The sequence below is a fragment of the Eptatretus burgeri genome, chromosome 8, assembly GCF_056783735.1.
Source record: "Eptatretus burgeri isolate ZD-2024b chromosome 8, Ebu_testis_v1, whole genome shotgun sequence".
NCBI lineage: Eukaryota > Metazoa > Chordata > Myxini > Myxiniformes > Myxinidae > Eptatretus > Eptatretus burgeri.
This window is the reverse complement of record NC_140968.1, coordinates 27946950-27969424: the sequence shown is the minus strand read 5'-3', so window position 1 is coordinate 27969424 and position 22475 is coordinate 27946950. Positions and strand designations below refer to the sequence as shown.

The following is a 22475-nucleotide window of genomic DNA, read 5'->3' as shown; positions in this document are numbered from 1 at the left end:
CTTCTGTGACAACACATGACGCATGATCCACAAGTGCAAAAATAGTAGTGGTACCAACGTTTTTAGGTTGGGGTGGTGAGACCTAATACCCATACCAGTTGGGAAGGAGAGGGGGTGAAATGTTTTTGTCGTGTCATTTTACCCATAAAGGTATATTTATCCCACCCCCCGAAGGGAGGGAGCGGGATATTGTCATCGTCCGGTTTGTTTGTCTGTCTGTTCGCAACTTTACGGCAAAACGGCTTTAGCAAACACGATCAAATTTAATCTACAGGTGGGCAATGAACCTTGGACGACCCCATTCGCTTTTGGGTCCAATTGGATCAAAGGTCAAGGTCACGAAAAGATCAAAATCGTTTTTCGCTCATAACCGTCAAAAATGATCTGATTTACTTCAAACTAAGCTTATAGTGAACCTTATTCTATTTGTCACTTATAATCCTACCCATTCCTATCGTGAAAAATGCATATTTGTGAAGATTGGTAGGGTCCAAAGTTTTGGGGGTCATGGTCATCGGTCAAAATTACATATTTTCCATTATAAATCAAAAAAGGTTTGGAATATGCATGTTTACTATGGAAGACATATATCAAGTCCTTTATTGGCTTTCATTTGACACCATGACCTTTGACCTAACGTGGCCTTGAAAGGTCAAAATCATTTTACGGTCATAACTTCGTCAAAAATGGTTTAATTGACTTCAAACTAAGACTAAAATATTCCTTATTCTATTCCTTATAATCAACATTCAGGTTAAGGATGTATCAAATTTAAATTTGGTCCCCAAAATAACTTTATGCCTTAAATGGGTGGAATTTGTTGTGCCTGGCACCACTTGTTTTCTTTGTTTCAAGACTTAGCAAAAGTGAGATGGTCACTTGGGGACCAACCAGCACATTAGTTGGCAGGGAATAACCCAACTGCAGCAAGACATGGCTGCCTCCACACAAATCACTACTTCACGGTGCACATTATTCATAACGACTTCCTTTTCTATTCCAGCTTGCCAAGAAGTATCACCCGGACACCAATAAAGACGACCCTCAAGCTAAGGAAAAGTTTGCAGAGCTGGCAGAAGCCTATGAGGTAGGAATTTATTTAATTGTTATGAATTGCATCCTTTGAGGGCCTTGTATTTATTGCCACTGACTAAGCAACAGGTCTAGAGGAGGTACATTTAGATGTAGGAGAAAGGAAGGAAAGTGACGGGATGGGGGAATAAATACAGAGTAAGGTAGCTGGGACCGGACTCGGTGGTGCAATGGTTGTCACCGTGACCACTCTGAATCTAGGAGGTCGGTGGTTCAATCCCCGGTTTAGTGGTACCAAAGACTTTTTTTTATTGGTACGTGCTGCCTCCTTGCTTGATGTTCAGCATTTAAAAGGTTAAGAGCACAGACAAACAATGTGAGGAAGACAATGGCAAGCCACCCTGTGTAACCCTTGCGAAGAATCTGCTTCAGCAGCGCCAACATTCTGTGAAGAGTTTGGTACATCAACATCGAAGGTAGTTTGGAAGGAGGGATCGGATGGGAGAGGGAAAAGTGAGGGAACAAAATGAGATTTGGGAGTTGGGGAAGAGGAAAAGGGATAGGAAGTTGTGAGGGGGTGGGGGTGGAGGCTGTTCGTCACATGATCCTCCATTATTGTTTCGACCCCTTTGTTTCCCCTCTCAGTCTCTTCTCCCTCCTTTGAAATATTTTGCACTCATTTTACATCTTGTACTTCACAAACCAACTTAGAAGCTTATAGGGGAGTTTTTTTCATAAAGTTCCCCCCAACAAGTTTGCTTGTTGGATTATGTTCCTATCAGGTGCTCAGCGATGAGACCAAGCGCAACCAGTACGACACGTATGGAACAGCAGGCTTCGGTAATGCCGGAGGGCAACAACAACAACAGTATTGGAGCGCCAGTCAACACATGGATCCAGAGGAACTTTTCCGCAAAATTTTTGGCGAGTTTTCTGGCAAAGGAGGTCTTGGGGGCTTCAGCTCCATGTTTGACCAACCACAGGAGGTAAAAAAAATGGTCTATCTTGCTCATCTTTTTGAAATATATTTCCAACACCCTTTATGTGAAAGGTTTTCCAAATCACTGAGTTTATTTTCACTTGTTATATACGGTAATTGACCATTGTGCACCAAGTTGCTTCCTTGCGCAAGCTCTGGATTGACCATTTTCTTGCTGATGAGGCTGCTAAGTGTGAAACAGGCTGCACATGACTGGTGTTGCTATTAACCTTTTCTAATCCATGTGGATAATGCACATCTCCCCTTTAGTGTAGTTCATGTCCTTTGGAGGAATTTTAAGCAATCACTATGGTGTCCTCCCCTCTGTTGCTGTAGTTCGTTATGGAGCTCACATTCACCCAGGCAGCAAAGGGGGTAAACAAAGAGATCAACATCAAGATTGATGACGCGTGTCCACGTTGTGGAGGTCAAGGCAACGAGCCAGGCACAAGGCTGCAACGGTGTAATTACTGCAATGGTACTGGAATGGTGAGTGGCACACGAGCAACATGTAACCCTTCAACTCTTAAAATGACGACTGCGCAAGTTCAGCACGATGCTTAAAATCACTCGCCGCAACACCTTGTAACAAAATGTCATATTATCCATGACCCGTGGTACATTTTTGTCTCCCTTCGATAGGAAACTGTGAACACTGGGCCATTTGTGATGCGCTCAACTTGTCGTCGCTGTGGAGGAAAAGGATCCACCATGACGAACCCATGCTCGATCTGCCACGGCGCTGGAGAGATCAAGCAACGCAAGACCGTCACGGTTCCGGTTCCAGCTGGTAAGTCGCTTTGCCTCACCGTGATCGGAAATGGAGAAAATTTTGCTTTGACGTTTCGCTGACTCGACCATTTGTGATACCATCAGGGGTCGAGGATGGCCAGACGGTGCGAATGCTTGTGGGTAAGAAGGAGATCTTCATCACTTTTCGGGTAAGAAGGAATCTTCTTTGTTTGGAATACGTACTCCAGGTGGGATGCCGCTAACGGCCACACATCCTCGCTTCGCTCCGTACCACCTTGCTCCTTTTTCATTCTTGACGGAATATCCATCTCCGATTTTGAAGAAGTGTTCACATTTTTATTTCTTCATTTGGTTTTTCTTTTTGGTATTCATCTCATCTGTATGTCCATGTTCTCTCTCGCTCTCGCTCTCGCTCTCGCTCTCTCTCTCTCTCTCTCTCTCTATTGAGTGCAGCCTGTGGCTGCTGGTTGCATCATTGTTTGGGACACGGCTATGCCGCTGATGCAGTGTCCCCTTTACCAGTACACTGGTGCTCATTTTGCCGACCTCGGAAGGATGACAGGCTGAGTCAACCTCCTGGTGTATTTTAATTCAGCGGCCAACGGGGCTTGAACTCAGGACCCTAGGACCCCAAGCCGTGACACTAACCAGGCTTACACCAGGCTTATATCCATGTTGCCAACACCAGGCTTATATCCATGTTGATCTCATTTTAATGTGGTCGGTTTCGTCTATTGGCCAAAACCCCTCTCACACAAAACATAAGATTATAATCGGGCAGGAAAAAGAACAAGCCTTCATTCACACCATCACCATGGTTGCACTACAAATGTATTTAAATATAAAATGCTTCCAGTGGTATAGTCCATGAGTTGTTCTGCAACCACAATGTAAAGCCTTTGGCCTTGCCGCAAACTGCTGGGGAAACCTTTACATTTGCATTCCCAATTGTGGTCGAGATGTGAGAATCATCCACTGCAGCTGTTGTGGATGAGAGAGATGAATGACAATGAGCTTACGCAAAATCATCATCATCATCTTCTTTAACGGCCCCAATTATTGCCACATTCTTGTGGGGGTGGTTGAAGGAAGCTTATCCTGAGTCTTTCACGAATTGGGTGGCCAAGCCTGATGTTTGACTAAGTAGTTAGAGCAGGAATTTGTAATTTGTTCAGGGTATCGGCGATAACTCACCGACTCTTCGTGAAGGACACCATGGAATCTTTAATGTCCACCAACTAATGACGGCAGATGGGACGACCAGTTTAACGTCCATCCGAGGGATGGCACATGCACTGCCTGTGATACACCGGGCTGATTGGAACCCAGGCCAGACAGTTCTAGCTGGGTCGGGATTGAAACCCAGGTCAAACGGCTACAGCCGGGTCGGGATTGGAACCCAGGCCAGACGGCTACAGGCGGGTCGGGATTGGAACCCAGGCCAGACGGCGATAGCCAGGTCGGGATTGGAACTCAGGCCAGACGGCGATAGCCAGGTCGGGATTGGAACCCAGGCCAGACGGCGATAGCCAGGTCGGGATTGGAACCCAGGCCAGACAGCGATAGCCAGGTCGGGATTGGAACCCAGGCCAGACGGCGATAGCCAGGTCAGGATTGGAACCCAGGCCAGACGGCGATAGCCAGGTCGGGATTGGAACCCAAGCCAGACGGCGATAGCCAGGTCGGGATTGGAACCCAGGCCAGACGGCGATAGCCAGGTCGGGATTGGAACCCAGGCCAGACGGCGATAGCCAGGTCAGGATTGGAACCCAGGCTAAACAGCAGAGAGATGAGTGTGCATACCGCTTGGACATCGTGCCATTCCATTGAGTTTACTCCAAATATTAATATATAAAACGTTCTGCTCTTCATAAATTACTTTCATCAAACCTATTCTTTTCCCTTTTACTTGGATGTGATATTTATAGCGAGTTTGATGCAATAGATTAGAATCATTTCTTTATAATAAGTTTTAAATGTGCTTTGTTACCTTTGAGAAGTGCAGAGTTGGGGTTTAAACCTGTTTTGTCAGTGAATACTTTGTTGTCTCCTTATGCTGGCCTCTTTGAAGAGGCTCAACTTACAGCAGTGCAAGTCAAAACAAAGACCATGGTGACACTTTCCATGGTAAATAATATGCCCTTAATACCTTGTATAAATTTATAATCACCTGCTCACTCACATCTCCTCCCCATCCTCTCTCCTGCTTGCCCAACACCACATGTACAGGTGCAAAAGAGCACGACGTTCCGGCGTGAGGGTGCAGACGTGCATTCAGATGTGCACGTGACTGTGGCTCAGGCCTTGTTGGGTGGCACTGTACGTGTGCAAGGCCTCTACGATACGTTTACCATTCATGTGAGAACCACATCCACTTGTCCACTTTTATATCGCTTATTGTCAGTTGAGAACCTCTTTAATGGTGACCTCAGTAGAATAAACGGTTGAGCTGAATATCTGGTTTGCTGTACACTTTGTCGGATGTTGTATCGAAAGAGCTTAGAGTTTAGTTTGCCGTTTTTTTTTAAACAATAGACAGGTAAATTAATGAATCTATTTTGAACAGCCTGAACTTCCATTTTGTCTCCAATCCATCGTTGATAAATTGGGTTTGAAAAAGCTTGAGAGTTTTTATACATGAACATTTAATGTGCAGTCGTACAAAAACCATATTACTAATAGGATAAACCCATTTTAAGAGTAGCCTTCATTCCCTGTGCACATCGGGATTCTGTAACCCTGGGATATGCAAGCATAAGGAGAATTGTACATACGGGTAGAGTGCAGTGGAGTCCTGCTGCAATGAGTGAGTGGTACGGGACATTGTGTCATGAGCTCAAATGGTGGCGACAGTCACGTGATCATGACCAGTTTATATTGGTACAATGAACAGCAATATTAATATTAAAAACAAATAATATATATATATATATATATATATATATATATATATATATATATATATATATATATATATATATATATATATATATATATATATATATATATATATATATATATATATTGTCTCGGTCGTACAAATAAAACTAGAATGAGCAATCAGATTGCAGACCCTTGCCCCAGACTTGTGTGGTTTTATATAGTGGGGCAAATCAGCATAACAATTGTGCATTTTGTGAGGAAAGCACCAAATTTGGCACACTCGTAGCCTATCATATTATGAACAGATTTGGATATTGGGCCATCTCAAAATTTTTGATGGCTGCCACAGCCATCAGCGGCTGAATTTGAGATGGCCCAATATCCAAATCTGTTCATAATATGATAAGTTACTAGTGTGCCAAATTTGGTGCTTTCCTCACAAAATGCACAATTGTTATGCTATATTTAGCTAAGTTGCCCCACTTATAGACATTCTCGCATTCTAGTTGTGCTGTATGTACTGACATTCTGATTGTACATACTTTATCGAGGGGATGAGTTTAAAAAAAAAAAAGACGTGTATGTACTACTGGCTACCATTAGGTGGCCGATGTTAGCACATTCTGTGCAGACAAACAGACAAAAACAAAGACGGATGGACCCAAACACAGTACCCTCTCATTTGGTGACGGTAATGCACAATTCTTGCTTCTTTTTGGTTTTTTTATGCAATGTCGAAGCTCGTACGAGAGCATTGCTAAACTGCTGAAAAATTAAATAATTTCACTCCGTCACACCTTTGGAGAGAAATGTCTAATCCTTGGCAGCTGCGTCACCACCACCCTATTGTATAATTCCACACTATCCGAGCCAGCGAGGTAGTGCTTTTCCTGAACCAACTTCCCGAACTCGAACTCGGCGAGTTGCACAGCCGAGCGGAGTTGGAGTCAAGCCGGGTTTGGCTGTCAACTCGAAAAAGCACTCGGCTATTTTACTGTCACATGAAATGAAGTAATTGCAGTATTTTTAAAGTGTTTCTGGTAGATGTTAGTGTATGAATTGGATGTGCTATGGCATGGTTGTGTTTATTCTCTGAGTTTCAAAGCAAAATGTTACCATAATCGGGCACTGTTAACTGTTACCTGGCCAGCTCCGAGTTAGCCATGAGCATGGATCTCAACGAGGCAAGCTCTGGGTTAATTCCAATTGGGCGTGGTTGTTTGTGTGTTCCTTCCGTGTATCAATATACAGTATATATTTATTTTCTATTGCTTTGAGAAGCATGACTATGCGGATATCAGTGTGTGCTCCTTCTGTGTCCTTCTGAAGGGTTCCTGCTTTGGTAGAATAATGAAGCAGCAGATACGAGCCAGGAACAAGCAGTGTCCAGTGTTTTCCATTAATTGAGCCAAAGAAGACTTTCTTGCCACTTCTTCACACTAAACTCTGTTTAATGAAGAATTTTGTGAAAGCAATTTGTAAGACTAATTTGAGAGGGCTTCAATACCTTGTTGAGATTTTCAATCATTGAAGGGAATCTTTGGGTTCTGTGAGATGAAACCTTTGAAGAAAGTCTCTGTCTTTGAACTAAAGCGTGGCAGGCTTTTAAATGCATTTGTGGAAATTTATTGGGTAACCACAAGTCTCCTGCATACAAAGGAGGAGCGGAGAAGAGGAGGAGATTGGGACCATACTCTGTGCAGAGCATTAGTGCTGCTTAAACAGTCTCCTTGACTATCAGGCACAATCCTGGACGGGTCGCCACTCTGACACAGTATACCAGCATGCTGGCACTCATTTTGCCGACCTCAGAAGGATGACAGGTTGAGTTAACCCCACCTGGTATTAATTCAACAACCGAGTGAGATTTGAACTCAGGACTCGAGGATCAAAGAGCCCGCCACCCTAACCATTAAGTCAACACCAGGCATGCATACAAAGATAGAGTCCAGAAACTGCTCGATGCATATCAAAAAATGGGCTGTCGGATGTCCTTGAAATTACATTGTTTAGATTCGCATCTAGATTTCTTTCCCGAAAACCTTGGTGTGGTGAGTGACGAGCAGGGAGAACTTGACTGGCCTGCACAGAACCCTGACCTCAACCCCTTCGAACGAATTGGAATGTCTTCTGTGAGCCAGACCGAATCGCCCAACATCAGTGCCTGACCTCACTGATGCGCTTGTGGCTGAATGGAAGCAAATCCCCGCAGCAATGTTCCAACATCTAGTAGAAAGCCTCACCAGAAGAGTGGAGGCTGTTCTTGCAGCAAAGGGGGACCAACTCCATATTAATGCCCATGATTTTGGAATGAGAGTTGGACAAGCAGGTGTCCGTATACGTGTGTGTGTGTGTGTGCGTGTGTGCGTGTGTGCGTGTGTGCGTGTGTGTGTGTGTGTGTGTGTGTGTGTGTGTGTGTGTGTGTGTGTGTGCGTGTGTGCGTGTGTGCGTGTGTGCGTGTGTGCGTGCGCGCGTGTGTGCGTGCGCGCGCGCATACCTTGAGCATTGGTTGCGTTGCACCTGTCTAAGCTTTGTTTCTGGTTGTTTTGCGGAGGTAACGTGTGCTGATACCATTTGATTTATGACTTGTCTAAATTAAAGTAGTTTTGCAGATCCCAGCGGGAATGTCATCTGACCACTGGGTTCGTATGAGGGGAAAAGGGATCAGCAGAGTCAACAGCTATGGCTACGGAGACCATTACATTCATCTGAAGGTGAAAATCCCAAAGTAAGGAATATCTCTCAAGGCTATAAAGTTACTGTTAAAACTGGGAATTCACAACATGTTGAGTTTGAATTCAAAATTGGGTTTGCCTTTGGTCTCTGGATCAGTGGATACCTCCATAATTGGTCACATTGATCGAGTACACTGTTGTAGTTGGACAAACAAGACTCTTATTTGTTTCAGGAAGCTTACCCAGCGTCAGCGTGCACTTATCAGCGAGTATGCAGAAGACGAAACCACTGTGGAGGGAACGGTTGATGGCATCACCAACACGAAAACTGGTACGTGGAAGCCACCTGCAACATGGCAAGGCCAAACCAAGCATTGCTCCTGTATTTATTTATTATTTAAATAAACGGTTTCGCTTATGGAAAAACCGAATGATACCGGGTTGGGGGGGGGGGTAGACTGACAAGCAGGAAAAGAGTTCAGTTCAGTTTTTAGCTCGCCTGTTCGAAGAACAGAGCTATAGCGATACCCCCGGCGTGAGCGTCAGCGTGAAAATGTGAGTTTTTGGTGCAAGTTATTTCCTTTCTAATGTTTTTATCGACCACACTATTTTACTGATTACAATATACAAATACATATATTGCTTTAAAATTATTTGGATCAGACTTCACTGCAATGCTTTATAAAAAATATTATTAGACGTCTTTTAAAAACGATAAATGTATAAACAGGTGAGCATTGGGTGGCTTTGACACCACTCTGGTTATTTTCAGCTTCTGCTGAATTGTATGTCAATTTGCAAATGTGTTATAGATTCGAGAAATGGGCGAGTCAACAAAACCACAAGGCATTGATGGTGCACGATAAGTCAGAACGAGAGCCTGGTGTGGTTTAGTGGTTAAGGTGGTGGCTTGGGATCCTCGGGGTCCTGAGTTCGAGTCCCGCTGGCCGCTGAGTTAGCATCGGGGGGTTGACTCAGCCTGTCATCCTTCCGAAGGTCGGCGAAATGAGCACCAGTATACTGGTAATTATCCCTGCGTGTCGAAGGCGACTAAAGGGTTGGCTTCAGGAAGGGCATCCGGCCGTAAAAACATTGCCACAAGAAAGGGTACCATGATTGGAGCCCGCAAAAAACTGACCCCTGCTCGGGGATAAAGGCTTTCAAATGGTGCGATGATGATAAGTCAGAACGAGCTGTACTTAATATTCATCACGAGGTGTCCTCGCACACGATGTGCATTAGATGTACCAGTTTCTGTACATTGCTCGATTTTGGTTTAGACAAGCGATAGTAATGCATTGCAGTTGTTACATGATACAGGAAGTAAAGCCGCTGTCACACCTTGACGATTTAGCCAGCGTATGCCGATTTATGAAAAATTTGTCTAAAACGCTGGCACATGTCGAATAAGTTATGGGTACGTTTTGTTTTCGTTAAGAGCACGCTGAAAAACACTGCCATACGTCATAGTACGCTGGCTTCAAACGTTGTACTTTTGGGTTGTCCTCAAATTTTTGCATGCTTGAAATTTTACGACGTATGCCGGCGTATGACTCACACGTTCCGCTACGCTGCCCATAAGTTGTAGGCACGTTATGCGATCGTTGACACACGTTACTTGTAAGTTACTCATAAGTCAAAACGCGTCGAGGTAATGTTTAGCGTACCCGAAACTTATTTCTAACCTATGAGTAACGTTTTGTAAGCACGCTACACGAACGTTGTTCACACTTCGCAACACGTTACTTGAAAGTTCCTCATACGTCAAAACACGTCAAAATAATGTTTAGGGTACCCGTGACTTATTTATAACCTATGACTAACGTGCTTGAGAATTATTTGTAAAGCATGTCCTACGCACAAATACGTATGTCGACGTATTTGACGTCTTCAGGATGACCACAGAACTTACTGAACGCGTTTCTAACTTACAGATACCGTATAATGGCGTATTGGTAGCGATTAGGGGAATTGGTATATAAAAAGGGGCTTCACAGGAGGAACCCATTTTTTTTTTTAGACTTCGTGGTGCGTACATGTCGATGTCATTCCGAGAGATGGAGGATACGGCAAGGCTGAGACAATACCTACCTGCCTTCGAACATCAACATGACCTCATCGAGTTGACACTGCACCAGTTGCGTGCCAATAGAGCCAGGAGAAGAAGACGTGAACGGAGGAGAAGGAACTGGGTCAGACCATGGATCGGGAAGTGACGCCATTACGGCATATATGACCAGCTCATGGTGGAACTCCGGAACGAGGACCATGCATCCTTCATCAACTTCCTGCGAATGCCCCCAGCTATGTTTGACGAGCTGCAAGCCAGAGTGGGTCCAAGGATAACCAAGCAGTACACCTTCTACAGGGATCCGCTTGAGCCTGGTATGAGGCTGGCACTGAGCCTGCTGCTGTTGGTGCCGTGACTGCAGTGAGGTGGAAGTGATTTAACTCGTTCAATGGAAACGATTTCAATGGCCGAGCACCAGCGTCCAATAACAATAGGCGAGTGACAGGCATTTATTAAAAGTGAAGTTGCAGCCTATGAATAGAAAACCTCACGTAATCGTCGACGATACGCTGCCACGCTATGCATACGTTAGACTATCGTTGGGCATAGGTTGTGGACGCCTAAAACACGCTAATCAATCGTTGGTATAACTTATCTATAAGTTATCGAAGTGTTCTGTGTTCATAACTAGTACATTATGCATTTGTCCAAGTTGTTTTGAATACTTTTAAAACTGAAACAAAAAAATAGTTAATCGTGGGAATGAGAAAAAAAAATTAGCCGAAAAGAACATCAAACAATGGTGCAAAGCAGTCTCCTATTCGTGGATGCAACGAGGATCCATCATCATCCATACCCTCCCCATCACACTCTACTACTACTACTACTACTACTACTGACACGCTCACCTATACTACTACTACTACTGACGCTCACCTAATACTGATACTACTGACATTGACATCTACGCAACATGGAGTCTGGAACACTGACGAGTTCCTCTTGTGAAGCCCATTTGTATTTACCAATTCCCCTAAATGCTGCCGAATCGCCGTTATATGGTAGATGTAAGTTAGAAACACGTTCAGTAAGTTCTGTGGTCGTCCGGAAGACGACAATCAAATTCATCTACATATGACAATGTGCGTTTGAGATGCGTTACACATAGGTTCAAAGCACATTACTCATAGGTTAAATAAGTTTTGGGTATGCTTAACATTACCTCGACGTGTTTCAACTTACGAGTAACTTACAAGTAACGTGTGTCAACGATCGCGGAGCGTGCCGAGAACTTATGCCAATGTATGCGGAACTTGTGAGCCATATGTCGAGTACGTCGTAAAATTTTCAGCATGCTTGAAATTTCACGACGTACGAGACGTACTACGGAATATGACAGCGAACTTCATTGTTTTTCAGCGTGCTCCTAACGTATACACAACTTACCCATACTGTATTAGATGTGTGCCAGCGTTTTAGACACATTCTTTATAAAACGGCTAAATCGTCAAGGTGTGACTGCGATGTTGACACTTCCAATTTTCAGGCGGTTATGATTTAAATCGGCGTGCGGCAGGTTTTTAACAGAGAACACCACGAGTTCGTCGGCGATACGTGCAGCTCGCTATGCCTAAGTTAAACTATCGTTGGGCATAGGTTGTGAACGCCGACAACAGGCTAAGCATTCGTTGGTATAAGTTATCTATAAGACAATGAAACGTTCTGTGCCCGTTACTAATATGTTATGCATCCGACCAACACGTTATGAATACGACCAAAACTTTAAAAAAAAAAAACCTCAACTTCAGTGTACGCCAACGTTTTACATACATTTTTATACGTTGCCATTGCTGGCTAAAATGTCAAGGTGTGACAGCACCTTAAAATTGGGTATTCTGGGTAAAACCAAAATTTCAGCCAATGTGTTCACATTGAATAGAGCTGCATCAAGTTCATGGTGAAAAATATTTAAAATAAAATAAAAACAAATCAGTTGAAATTCACAGTCTGCACAATGTGTGGGTTCTGGTAGGGTTAATGGGGGTAGAAAGTGAGTGTGGGGATGGGAATGTCATGAGATGGTGCACCGCCACTTGTTTTAAACCGTCGAGAGAAGAGTGATGGAACAGTCCCCAGGCAGTGTTCCTTCAAACAGGAGGAAAGAGTGGAGATGTGCAGTCAGCCTGGATTTTGAGAGTTCAACCAAGATGTTGTTACTCCAAGAACATGTGCTTCCTCGAGTTACTGGGGAGGGTCTGAGGTTTGAAAGAGCTCAACCACAGGATAGGCAGTCAAAACAGATCACTGACCTGCCTTCAATGTCAGAGTAACAGCTTTTGTGCTTCGACTTCATTGCAGGAGATTCCAATAATATTAAAAGTTTTAGATTCCACAGAATGCAGGAGAGAGATATGATGCTGGGGCCCCAGCCCAGAGTGAAGAGCAGTACTCCATAAAGATACGAGGGTGAGTCGACAAGTATCCGCATTGATTTATTAAAAAAAACGTGTTGTGTTGACTACATTGCTTATTCACGAACTTTCTGCACCATTCTGGAGCTGTTTCAACCTTGAGCAGTCAGTAGTTGTGTCGTAAGGGAGTTAACATGACCGCTCCGCACCAAATAAGAGCAGCGTGCAGCGATACGATTTTTGTGGGCTGAAGGTGTACCAGGGACAGAAATCCATTGCAGACTTTCAGCACAATATTGGAACAGTGCTTTACCGCAGTGGAGTGTGTATGATTGGATTACCCTGTTCAAAAACGGTCGCACAAGTGTCACTGATGATGAACGATCTGGACTCCATCCACGTCCACAACAGAAGAGAACATTGAAGGAGTCCGCGCCATGATTCTGGATAACCGACGGTTGACTACTGACTAAGTGGCACAGCATCTGAACATCAGTCATGGTTCTACACATGAAATCATCAACAACTGATTTGGCTTTCATAAAGTTTCTGCAAGATGGGTTCCAAAACAACTCGCAGAAGAGCACAAGCACACCTGTGTGATACTCTGCCAAAGCCTTTTGAACCATTTTCATCATGAAGGGAGTGCTTTTTGAGACGCGTTGCGACTGGAGACGAGACGTGAATCCACCATTATGAGCCAGAGAGCAAACGCCAGAGAATGGAGTGGAAACGTGTGACATGATCAGTCAAAAAGAAGTTCAACAGTCGGCCATCAGCCGGAAAAGTGATGTTCACACTTTTCTGGGACTCGAGCCCAAATTTTGGAACACTATTAAGAGGCGGGGGGCACAACGGTAAACAATATCCATTCTTGTGAAATGCTCCGGGACCAGTTGAAACCAACTATTCGATGGAAATGCTGAGGGCTACTGTCAAAAGGTGTTGCATGACGACGCCCATCCACACATTGCTGCCCAGACTGTGCAAACCCTCTGGCAATTAAACTTTGAGGTGTTGAGCATCCTCCATGCAGTCCTGACCTGGCCCCTTCGGCCTTTCACCCATTTGGTCCACTCAGACGTTTTAAGAGGCCGCCACTTTGCCAGTGACCAACAAGTGAAAGAAGTGGTGTAAGTGCGGCTCATCACTCAACCAAAAATATTTTTGGACGAAGTGTATTGAAAAGGAGTGGGACGATGTGGAAAAAATGATGCTCTTGTACATGCTCAATTGTCGTTATATTATTTAAATAAAAACATATTGCGAATACTTTTTGACTTGCCCTCCTACAAACAGGCATAGGTTTTGTAGGTTGAGAGGTTTATTTATTTTCGTGAGTTGTGCAAGGAAAGGTTGATTTAATGGAGCACAACAAGCTCATTGTATAGAAGTCAGTAGTGATTGTTGAAAACAAAAAATGCAGGAACTACTTTCATTCTACACATGGAAAAATGAATGAAAATATTTTAATGTTTCCAAATTGATCACTTAACCAACGTAACACCTGTTTGTTGACAGTATGGGGGGGGGGGGGTGTGCCCCCTCTCCCCAAATAAAATTGGGCAATTTGGAAGAAATTATTTTCCAAAAGTTGGGGGAAATCTGACAAGAGTGCGCATCGCATGTATGATTCTCAAAATTATCTTTGGATGTGAGCTGCTGTCAAACTAGAACGGCACTCGGTAGAGCGCAAACTTCCGCCGGGCCAATGTTTAGTTTTGTAACCCACTGAGGCCGGATTTGGATCTGGACCTGAAGCAAAAAACCAATCAGCTTATTCTCATCACCGAACCAACTCGTCCACATCGTTTTCATAATCCATGCAACTTTTTGAAATATTGTGCTATATAGTATTTTGGCCCAATGTACGATCTATCTCTCATTGGTGAAGAATCACAAAAAAAAATTGTGTTGAGATATTAACCAAAATCTCTTCATTTTGTCCTCGTCGCACACCGATATTGTCCACAGTTTCATCAGAATCCGTGCATAACTTTTTAAGATGTCAGACTCAGACAGAAACGAGTGAAAACAAAACTTCCATCCCGTACACCGTTGGTGGTGGAGTTTATAAAGCAAACATCAAATAAAAGTTCCATTTGTACGAACTGAACAACAATTTGAAACACAAATAAGTATTCTTAGCACTGACAACTTTGGGAACGTACCAAGTAGTGGGACTGTGTGCTGTACCTGCCTTTTTTTTTTTTTTTACAGATACAAGGCAGGCCAGCAATAGTCCCGAGGATGAATGTGAACCCAAGGAGGAGGGTTTTTTTTCAAAATTAAAGAGACTGTTTATCTGAGGAAGGATGAGCCAGCTCAGAGGGAGGTATGATATGTTTACAGTTGTCGTCTGATAAAAACATAACAAACATTTTTATTGCTTCACCTCCCTCCAAGCTGCTCACTTTGTCCTTGTGGGATATTTCCCTTTCCTTTTGCTGATAACATGGGTTAACCTCAACCTTCAGTGCATTTGAAATTTAATTTTTTTTTTTTTTAAACCTTTACAATCATGCCTTCACCTGTGATGGATCCAAATAGACTATGTGAGAAGGTAAATGTATAATGAAACTACAAGGGCACTCGGTAGAGCGCATACCTCTGCCAGGTTGATTTAGTTTACGTTTTTAGCTCGCCTGTTCGAAGAACAGAGAGCTATAGCGATACCCCCGGCGTGAGCGTCAGCGTGAAAATGTTAAAGTTTTTGGTGCAAGTTATTTAGAAGCTTGCCATTCGTTTAATATGTGGACTCGGATGCTGATATTTGGCATGGAGGTTCCTTTGGGATATATTATTGATGTAGTGAAGTTGAAATTTAAAAATAATTTCAAATGTTTTAAATTTTTGACCTGTTTTGCACTTAACTTTTTTGTCGCATATCAACGTTAGTTTTTGGTGCAAGTTATTTAGAAGCTTGCCATTCATTTAATATGTGCACTCGGATGCTGATTATTTGGCATGGAGGTTCCTGTGGTGAATTGAAGTTGAAATTAACAAATGATTTAAAAAATTTTTTTTAATTTCAACCTAAGATGGTTGTTGGGCCACCCAATGCTCGCCTGTTAAAACTAGACGCTTGCCATTCATTTAATATGTGTACTCGTTTACTGATTACAATATACAAATACATATATTGCTTTAAAATTATTTGGATCAGACTTCACTGCAATGCTTTATAAAAAATATTATTAGACTAGTCTTTTAAAAACGATAAATGTATAAACAGGCGAGCATTGGGTGGCTTTGACACCAACTCTCTGGTTTTTATCCCATCGATAGGCCGGATCTGGATTCGGACCTGAACTGAAATCTCATCGGTTTGTTCTCGTCAACTAACCAACTCCTCCACGAAGTTTCGTCAGAATCCGTCCATAACTGAGATATCCTGTTCCATGTCGTTTTGGCCGTCACTCAGTGGGGAAAAAAATATATAAATATATATATTTTTAATCGCTCAAAAAATAATTGGATCAGATCCTGATCTCACCAGAATCTAATAATTTTGTTTGAATCCGTCCTCAACCTTTTGAGACCTTGTTCCCAAACAAACCCGGGTGAAAACATAACCTCCATCCACCTTCAGTGGAGGATGTAAATATATGTGTTGTATTGCGTTATTTTGTTTGTAAAGCAATGTACAGACAGTGGGACAACAGTTGGACATAAGCAAAGGAATGAATAATAAATGGAGAAGAAATCAGGTGAATGGGGTAGAGAAGATTATGGGTCAGAATCGGGGGATGACTGATGGTGCACTTCCACCTTGAAGCCCAAGAGGGAAGAGGGAAGTTTAACTACTTCAGCAATGCGATTCCACAAGCGGAATAAAGGAGTGGAGAGGAGCAGCAAAAGCAAATCTCGATTTTGGGATTTTTAATTTAAGGTGGTGGTGGTGGTGGTGGTTGGAAGAACATGTATCGTTGATGGTCGCAGGGAGCTAGACAGGAATGGAGGCAAAAAAACTCACCCATCTGCAATGGGAGATGAACAGGCTTGGTGCTTCAGCTTTGTGGGAGATGGCAATGATTTTGAAGAGAAACTGCGATGGATAAATTATTTGAAATGACCACGTGGTGCTTTCGTGATTATTTTTATTATTTTACCGTAAATACTCGACTTTTGAGCCGTGCCTAGAATGTTGACATATGAATTTACATGGATCCCATGGTTGCGTTTCGGGTGCAAACGAGTAAGACCTTTCATCCTCCTGTCCCCAGGAAAGCGATTCACAGGTGTATGAGGCGAGACCAAATCTGAAGAGGATCTTGTGTCCATGACATCACAACCGAGCCGAATGGATGGCCTCTTCGGATCAGCCAACACCCGGTGCACCCAGCAAACAAACGTGTCCGTACCCTCCCGATCCGATCATCACATTACCCCAATCTCCATTGCTCATCATATCGTGGCAGGTGTTGAGCTCTGGTGCATTCAACGGACGTACCCGGCCAAGTTGGACTGCACGTTTTTTTTGGACACGTGCAGACAAGTTGGCCTGCAGTGCACCAGTGGTGATTCTCGACTGCTAATAAATTGTACAAGTTAAGGATGTGTTAATAGTATCGTGCACAAATACATGCTCGTTTACGGTTCAAACGTTTGTCATTGTGTTCAGTCGGTTTGGTCCTTGCATTCAAATGAGATCTTTCCGATAAGCTTATAACAAATACTTTAATAGAAAGATTCGATGTACAATTGGAAAAGTATGATTTGGTGTATTTCCTTACAAATAGATCTTTCCACTCTTAAAGGACTTCGGGCACACCATGACCACAAAGTAGGAAATTAAATGTTTTCAACTCTTCGTGGAGGGTATAATTGTACAAAAAGAACCACCGTCAGGACGTGCCAGGAGCCTTTTAAAAGCAAACGGCCCTCATTACCCAAAAGTCAGTTGTAGAGACAAGGCCTTGAACTGTGCAAACTCTTTCATGAAGTCAAACTTTGACTTTGGTTCAAATAAACCATCCTCATGATAAAGCAAAGTCTCGTGGGTATAAAGGTCATTCCTGAACACAACCTCTTGGAACTTGGTCGAGTGACGCTTTACTCATTTTAAAATAATTCTGAGATGACAACATTATCGTCGTCGTCGTCGTTGTCATCATCATCACTGCCAGTGCCGTTTTCCTCTTCTGCAGTTCTTTTTATCCCTCGCTGCTGACAAAGTGCCAGTGCATACGTCAAGCCATAAGTGTTCCAGTCACACCTGGTGGAAGGTGAGTAAAGGGAATTGGAATAAGGGTAATTTGCTTGGACATTCTCTGCATCCGAGCATACTACTAGTGAATGGTAATGCAAGGACTGGAGGAACCTGGTCGTAATCCCGAGAAGTAGAATATGGAAAAATTACCCTGGGAGGAGGTATTCCTCCAATATATGAAAAAGTACAAGGTTTTCGAATCACCTTCACATGAATATTCTCTAAACCCAGGGTAACCAGACCTTTTGACTAATAAGCAATGTAGGCAGTGTGGCACGGCAGATGGTAATGTTGACCAAGCAACATGCTCAATTATTAAGTTTCAATACTTACAACTTGGAAAGGTCATCGTACTGCTTCTGGATGTTCTTTTGTATGTTTCGGATCAAAGGGAGAATCGAGGCAGATCTGAAAGGAGTGCCGGCACAAACATTTGGGTACGTTCGTATTTTAAAACAAGATGTCACATCGCAATGCTTTGTTGTGCAATAAATACACCCCTTTCAAAATCTTCACCTTTTGTTGACTTGTAGCCTGGAATTACATTCGACTTTTTCTGCCTTTATTTACACATCGTAAACCCACAACTTCCAAATGATAAACAAATTCTACAAATTTCAGAAAATTAATTGAAAATACAAAACTATAATAACTTGGTTGAGTGCCCACCCACCCCCCCCTGCCCCCCCGAGTTAATACTTGGTGGAAGCACCTTTAACAGCAACTCCAGCTGTAAGAGTCTGTTGGTATTGGTCTCCACCAACTTTACATGCCTTGATTGGGCAATATTTGCCCATCATTCTGGACAAAACTGTTCAAGCTCAGTCAAGTTGTGTGGGGAGTGTTGATAGACAGCAATCAAGTCATACCACAGATTTTTGATTTGATTTAGGCCAGGACTCTGACTGAATGGGTCACTCAAGGACATTTATCATTTTGTTCCTTAGCCACTCCAGTGTAGCTTTGGCTGTGTGCTTCGAGTCGTTGTCATATTGAAAGGTGAACTTCCGTCCCAATTTCAGCTTTCTTGCAGAGGGCAGCAGATTTTCCTCTCAGATTTTTTTCTGTATTTTGCTCCATCCATTTTCCCTTCGATCTTGACAAGTGCCCCAGTCCCTGCTGATGAGAAACATCACCATAACATGATGCTGCCACCACCATGTTTCACACTCGGGATGGTGTATTTTCAGTGATGTGCTCTGTTGGGTTTGCACCAAACATAGCGTTTTGCATTTAGGCCAAAAAGTTCCATCGTGCTTTTGTCAGACCACCAAACTTTTTGCCACCTGGCTTCAGAATATCTGGAGTGTTTTTTTTGCATACCTCAAACGGGACTCAAGGTTGGCGGTTTTTGAGTAACGTCTTCCTTCTTGCCACCCTAATGTACAGGCCAGACTTGTGGAGTGCTTTGTACATTGTTGTCACATGCACTCAAGGACTAGTCTTTGTCATAGAGACCTGTAGCGCTTTCAAAGTTGCCATTGGCCTCTTGGTGACCTCTGATAAGTCTTCTCCTTGTTTGATCATCCAGTTTGGAAGGACAGCCTGATCTATGCAGGGTCTTGGTAGTACCATACGCCTTCTACTGCTTAATGATTGTCTTGACTGTGCTTCAAGGGATATTCAAGACCTTTGAAATATATTTATAACCATTCCCTGATTTGTGCTTGACACCACAACTTTATTCCAGAGGTATTTTGAAAGCTCCTTGGTTTCCAGGGTTGAGTCTTTGCTGTGAAATGCACTACCCAGCAGAGGAAACCTACAGGAACAGCTGATTTAATTCTGAAATAATCAGAATCATGACAATTTAACACAGATGGAGGCTAATTAACTTGGTATGTGATTTTGAAGGTGATTGGTTACACCTGAGCTAATTTACAATTGCTATTATAAAGGGGGGGGGGGGTGGATGCTTATCCAACCAACATATTCCAGTTTTGTATTTTCAATTAATTTCCTGAAATTTGTCGAATTTGTATTTCACTTGGAAGTTGTGGGTTATGATGTGTAAATAAAGGTGGGAAAAGTCTGATTTAATTCCAGGCTGTAAGACAACAAAAGGTGAAAATGTTGAACAGGGGTACTGACTTTCCATAGGAACTGTATATTCCAGTGCGGATGAAACATCCAAGAAAAGGTGGCAGAAGTTACACGTACTCTCAACGACCTGCTTAGTTTTTGAAAAGCACCTCTACCCCCCCACTCCCTCCTTTCCTCTGAAAAGCAATACATGTTGCCAGGTTGTGTAAGATCTCTTGATATGTTACAAAAAGAATGGTCTATCTGTGACGAGCATGGTGGGAAAGTTAACGAGAACACTCACCGCACTTTGAGTTGCTGCCCGTGGAGGGTGAGAAGGTGTTGGGCCCACAGCAGGAAGAAGTGAACATGGCGAGATGACTCCAGCATGGTTGCGGTGAAGTCCAGCGTTTTTTCCACATAGATTTCTGGCAGAGCACCAGCTACCACTTCAACTGCAAACATAAGGATGGCAATTTCACTTCAGTGTCGAGTCAAACACCATCGGGATGCCAAATGTCACTTTCGAAGGCTAAAAGTGCTCGCACAGCTGTGTGCATCATTCATAGCAACTTCTAAAGAATGGATTATTGTGGAAGCTGTCATGTTACTATAACGCAGCTATCATGTATGTTTTTTATCTGAAATACACCCGCTGGTGTGTGTGTGTGTGTGTGTGTGTGTGTGTGTGTGTGTGTGTGTGTGTGTGCTATCCCAGAAGTGGATGAAAAATAAATGCCAAGATTTCTCAGATCATGATTTCAAACTCAAATTTGTCATGATATTGAAGATACATATCGACATCCTTTAATTTTATTCAGGTTATTACTAAAGGCCCAGTCACACCTTGACGTTTTAGCCAGCAATGGCAACGTATTAAAATGTATGTAAAACGCTGGCTTATGTTGAACTTTTGATGTTTTTTTTTAAAGATTGGGACGTATTCATAACGACTTGGTCTTATGCATAACGTATTAGTAATGGACACAGAACGTTTCGTTGTGTTATAGATAACTTATACCAACGAATGCTGAACCTGTTGTTGGCCTTCACAACCTATGCCCAACGATAGTCGAACTTAGGCATAGCGCGCTGCACGCATCGCCGACAATGACGTGGCGTAAGTTATGAAAAGGCTGCCGCACAACGATTCAAATTATAACCGCCGCAGAAATGGAAGTGTCAACATCGCAGTCACCTTGGCGATCTTGCCAGCGTATGCCGACCTCTGAAAAATGCGTCTAAAACGCTGGTGCATGTCGAATACGGTATGGGTAAGTTTGGTATGCGTGAATAGATCGCTAAAGTACGCTATCATACATCGTATTAAGTGGAGTACGTCTTGTAATTTTAAACATGTTGAAAATTTTTCGACGTACTTGCCGTATGACACACGCTCCACATGCGATGGGAATAAGTTGTACGCAAGATATGCGATCGTTGACACACATCGACACACGTTACTTGTAAGGTGCTCATAAGTCGAAACACATCAATGTAATGGTTAGCATCAGTGTTCCAGACTCCCGTTTTTTTTTTTTTTTCTTCGGTATGACGGTGTTTAGTGTATAGTGCGGTTATGATTTAAATCGTTGAGCGGCAGCCTATTAATTATATTATATTATAACCGCACTAGAAATCGAAGTGTCAAAATCACCATCATACCGAAGGAAGGAAGAAAAATAAAAAAACCAGGGAGTCTGGAATACTGACGCTAACCATTACCTTGATGTGTTTTGACTTATGAGCACCTTACAAGTAACGTGTGTCGATTTGTGTCAACAATCCCGTGACGTGAGTACAACACGTAACTCATAGGTTAGAAATAAGTTTCGGGTACGCTAAACATTACCTCGACGTGTTTCGACTTATGAGTAACTCACAAGTAACGTGTGTCAACGATCGCGTGACGTGCTTACAACTTATGACCAGCGTTATGCGGAACGTGCGAGTCATTCGCTGGCATAAGTCTTAAAATTTCAAGCATGGAAAATTTGAGGACAACCGAAAAGTACAACGTTTAAAGCCAGCGTACAACGACGTATGGCAGTGTTTTTCAGCGTGCTCTCAATGTTATCAAAACTTACCCATAACGTATTTGACGTGTGCCAGTGTTTTAGACAAATTTTCCAAAAATCGTCATAAGCTGGCTAAAACGTCAAGGTGTGACTGGGCCTTAACTGACACTTTGTCTTAACAGAATGAATGAATATTGAGAGAAAGAAAATTTACGTGAGCAGTCCGATTATGCTCTGGAGTGCATCACCACACTGTTGGGAAAAGATTTATTCCAAACATCATCCATAACAAATCAAATCAATCCCACAATGGAGTTCTCAAAGCAAACGGAGTCAAACTGATTATTAATTATTTATACGCAAGACAGATTTGATTTTTCTTCTAATAAGTGTTGTTATATTCTAAAGAGTTCATGGAAATCTCTTGAAAGTAATTTTGGTTTCAGATTACAATTATTTATTTTGTTATCACGTCTCGG

At 42.9% G+C, this 22475-nt stretch overlaps 2 protein-coding genes across 4 annotated transcripts in view; one reads left to right on the top strand and one right to left on the bottom strand.

Annotated features, from left to right (window-relative positions):
• Positions 1 to 17299, top strand: part of DNAJA3 (DnaJ heat shock protein family (Hsp40) member A3) — a 43128-nt gene extending 25829 nt beyond the window's left edge. The window contains exons 3-12 of one of the 2 annotated variants that reach the window (XM_085891304.1): positions 1004 to 1087; positions 1815 to 2018; positions 2348 to 2500; positions 2654 to 2801; positions 2888 to 2952; positions 4994 to 5122; positions 8260 to 8375; positions 8556 to 8653; positions 14965 to 15079; positions 16971 to 17299. In XM_085891304.1, coding sequence (XP_085747430.1) covers positions 1004 to 1087; positions 1815 to 2018; positions 2348 to 2500; positions 2654 to 2801; positions 2888 to 2952; positions 4994 to 5122; positions 8260 to 8375; positions 8556 to 8653; positions 14965 to 15053 — 1086 coding nt within the window. In that variant the 3' untranslated portion in view covers positions 15054 to 15079; positions 16971 to 17299. The remainder of the gene's footprint in view (positions 1 to 1003; positions 1088 to 1814; positions 2019 to 2347; positions 2501 to 2653; positions 2802 to 2887; positions 2953 to 4993; positions 5123 to 8259; positions 8376 to 8555; positions 8654 to 14964; positions 15080 to 16970) is intronic. The other variant, XM_085891305.1, reaches the window with a different exon arrangement.
• Positions 17300 to 17405: 106 nt separating this feature from the next.
• Positions 17406 to 22475, bottom strand: part of LOC147021393 (periodic tryptophan protein 2 homolog) — a 50284-nt gene continuing 45214 nt past the window's right edge. For both annotated transcript variants that reach the window (XR_015060782.1, XM_085891303.1), the window contains exons 19-21: positions 20283 to 20433; positions 18290 to 18364; positions 17406 to 17962 (exon numbers count right to left, since the gene is read on the bottom strand). Coding sequence is in view for 1 of the 2 variants with exons in the window: in XM_085891303.1 (XP_085747429.1) it covers positions 17809 to 17962; positions 18290 to 18364; positions 20283 to 20433 (380 nt within the window). In the remaining variant the exon portion in view is untranslated. The remainder of the gene's footprint in view (positions 17963 to 18289; positions 18365 to 20282; positions 20434 to 22475) is intronic.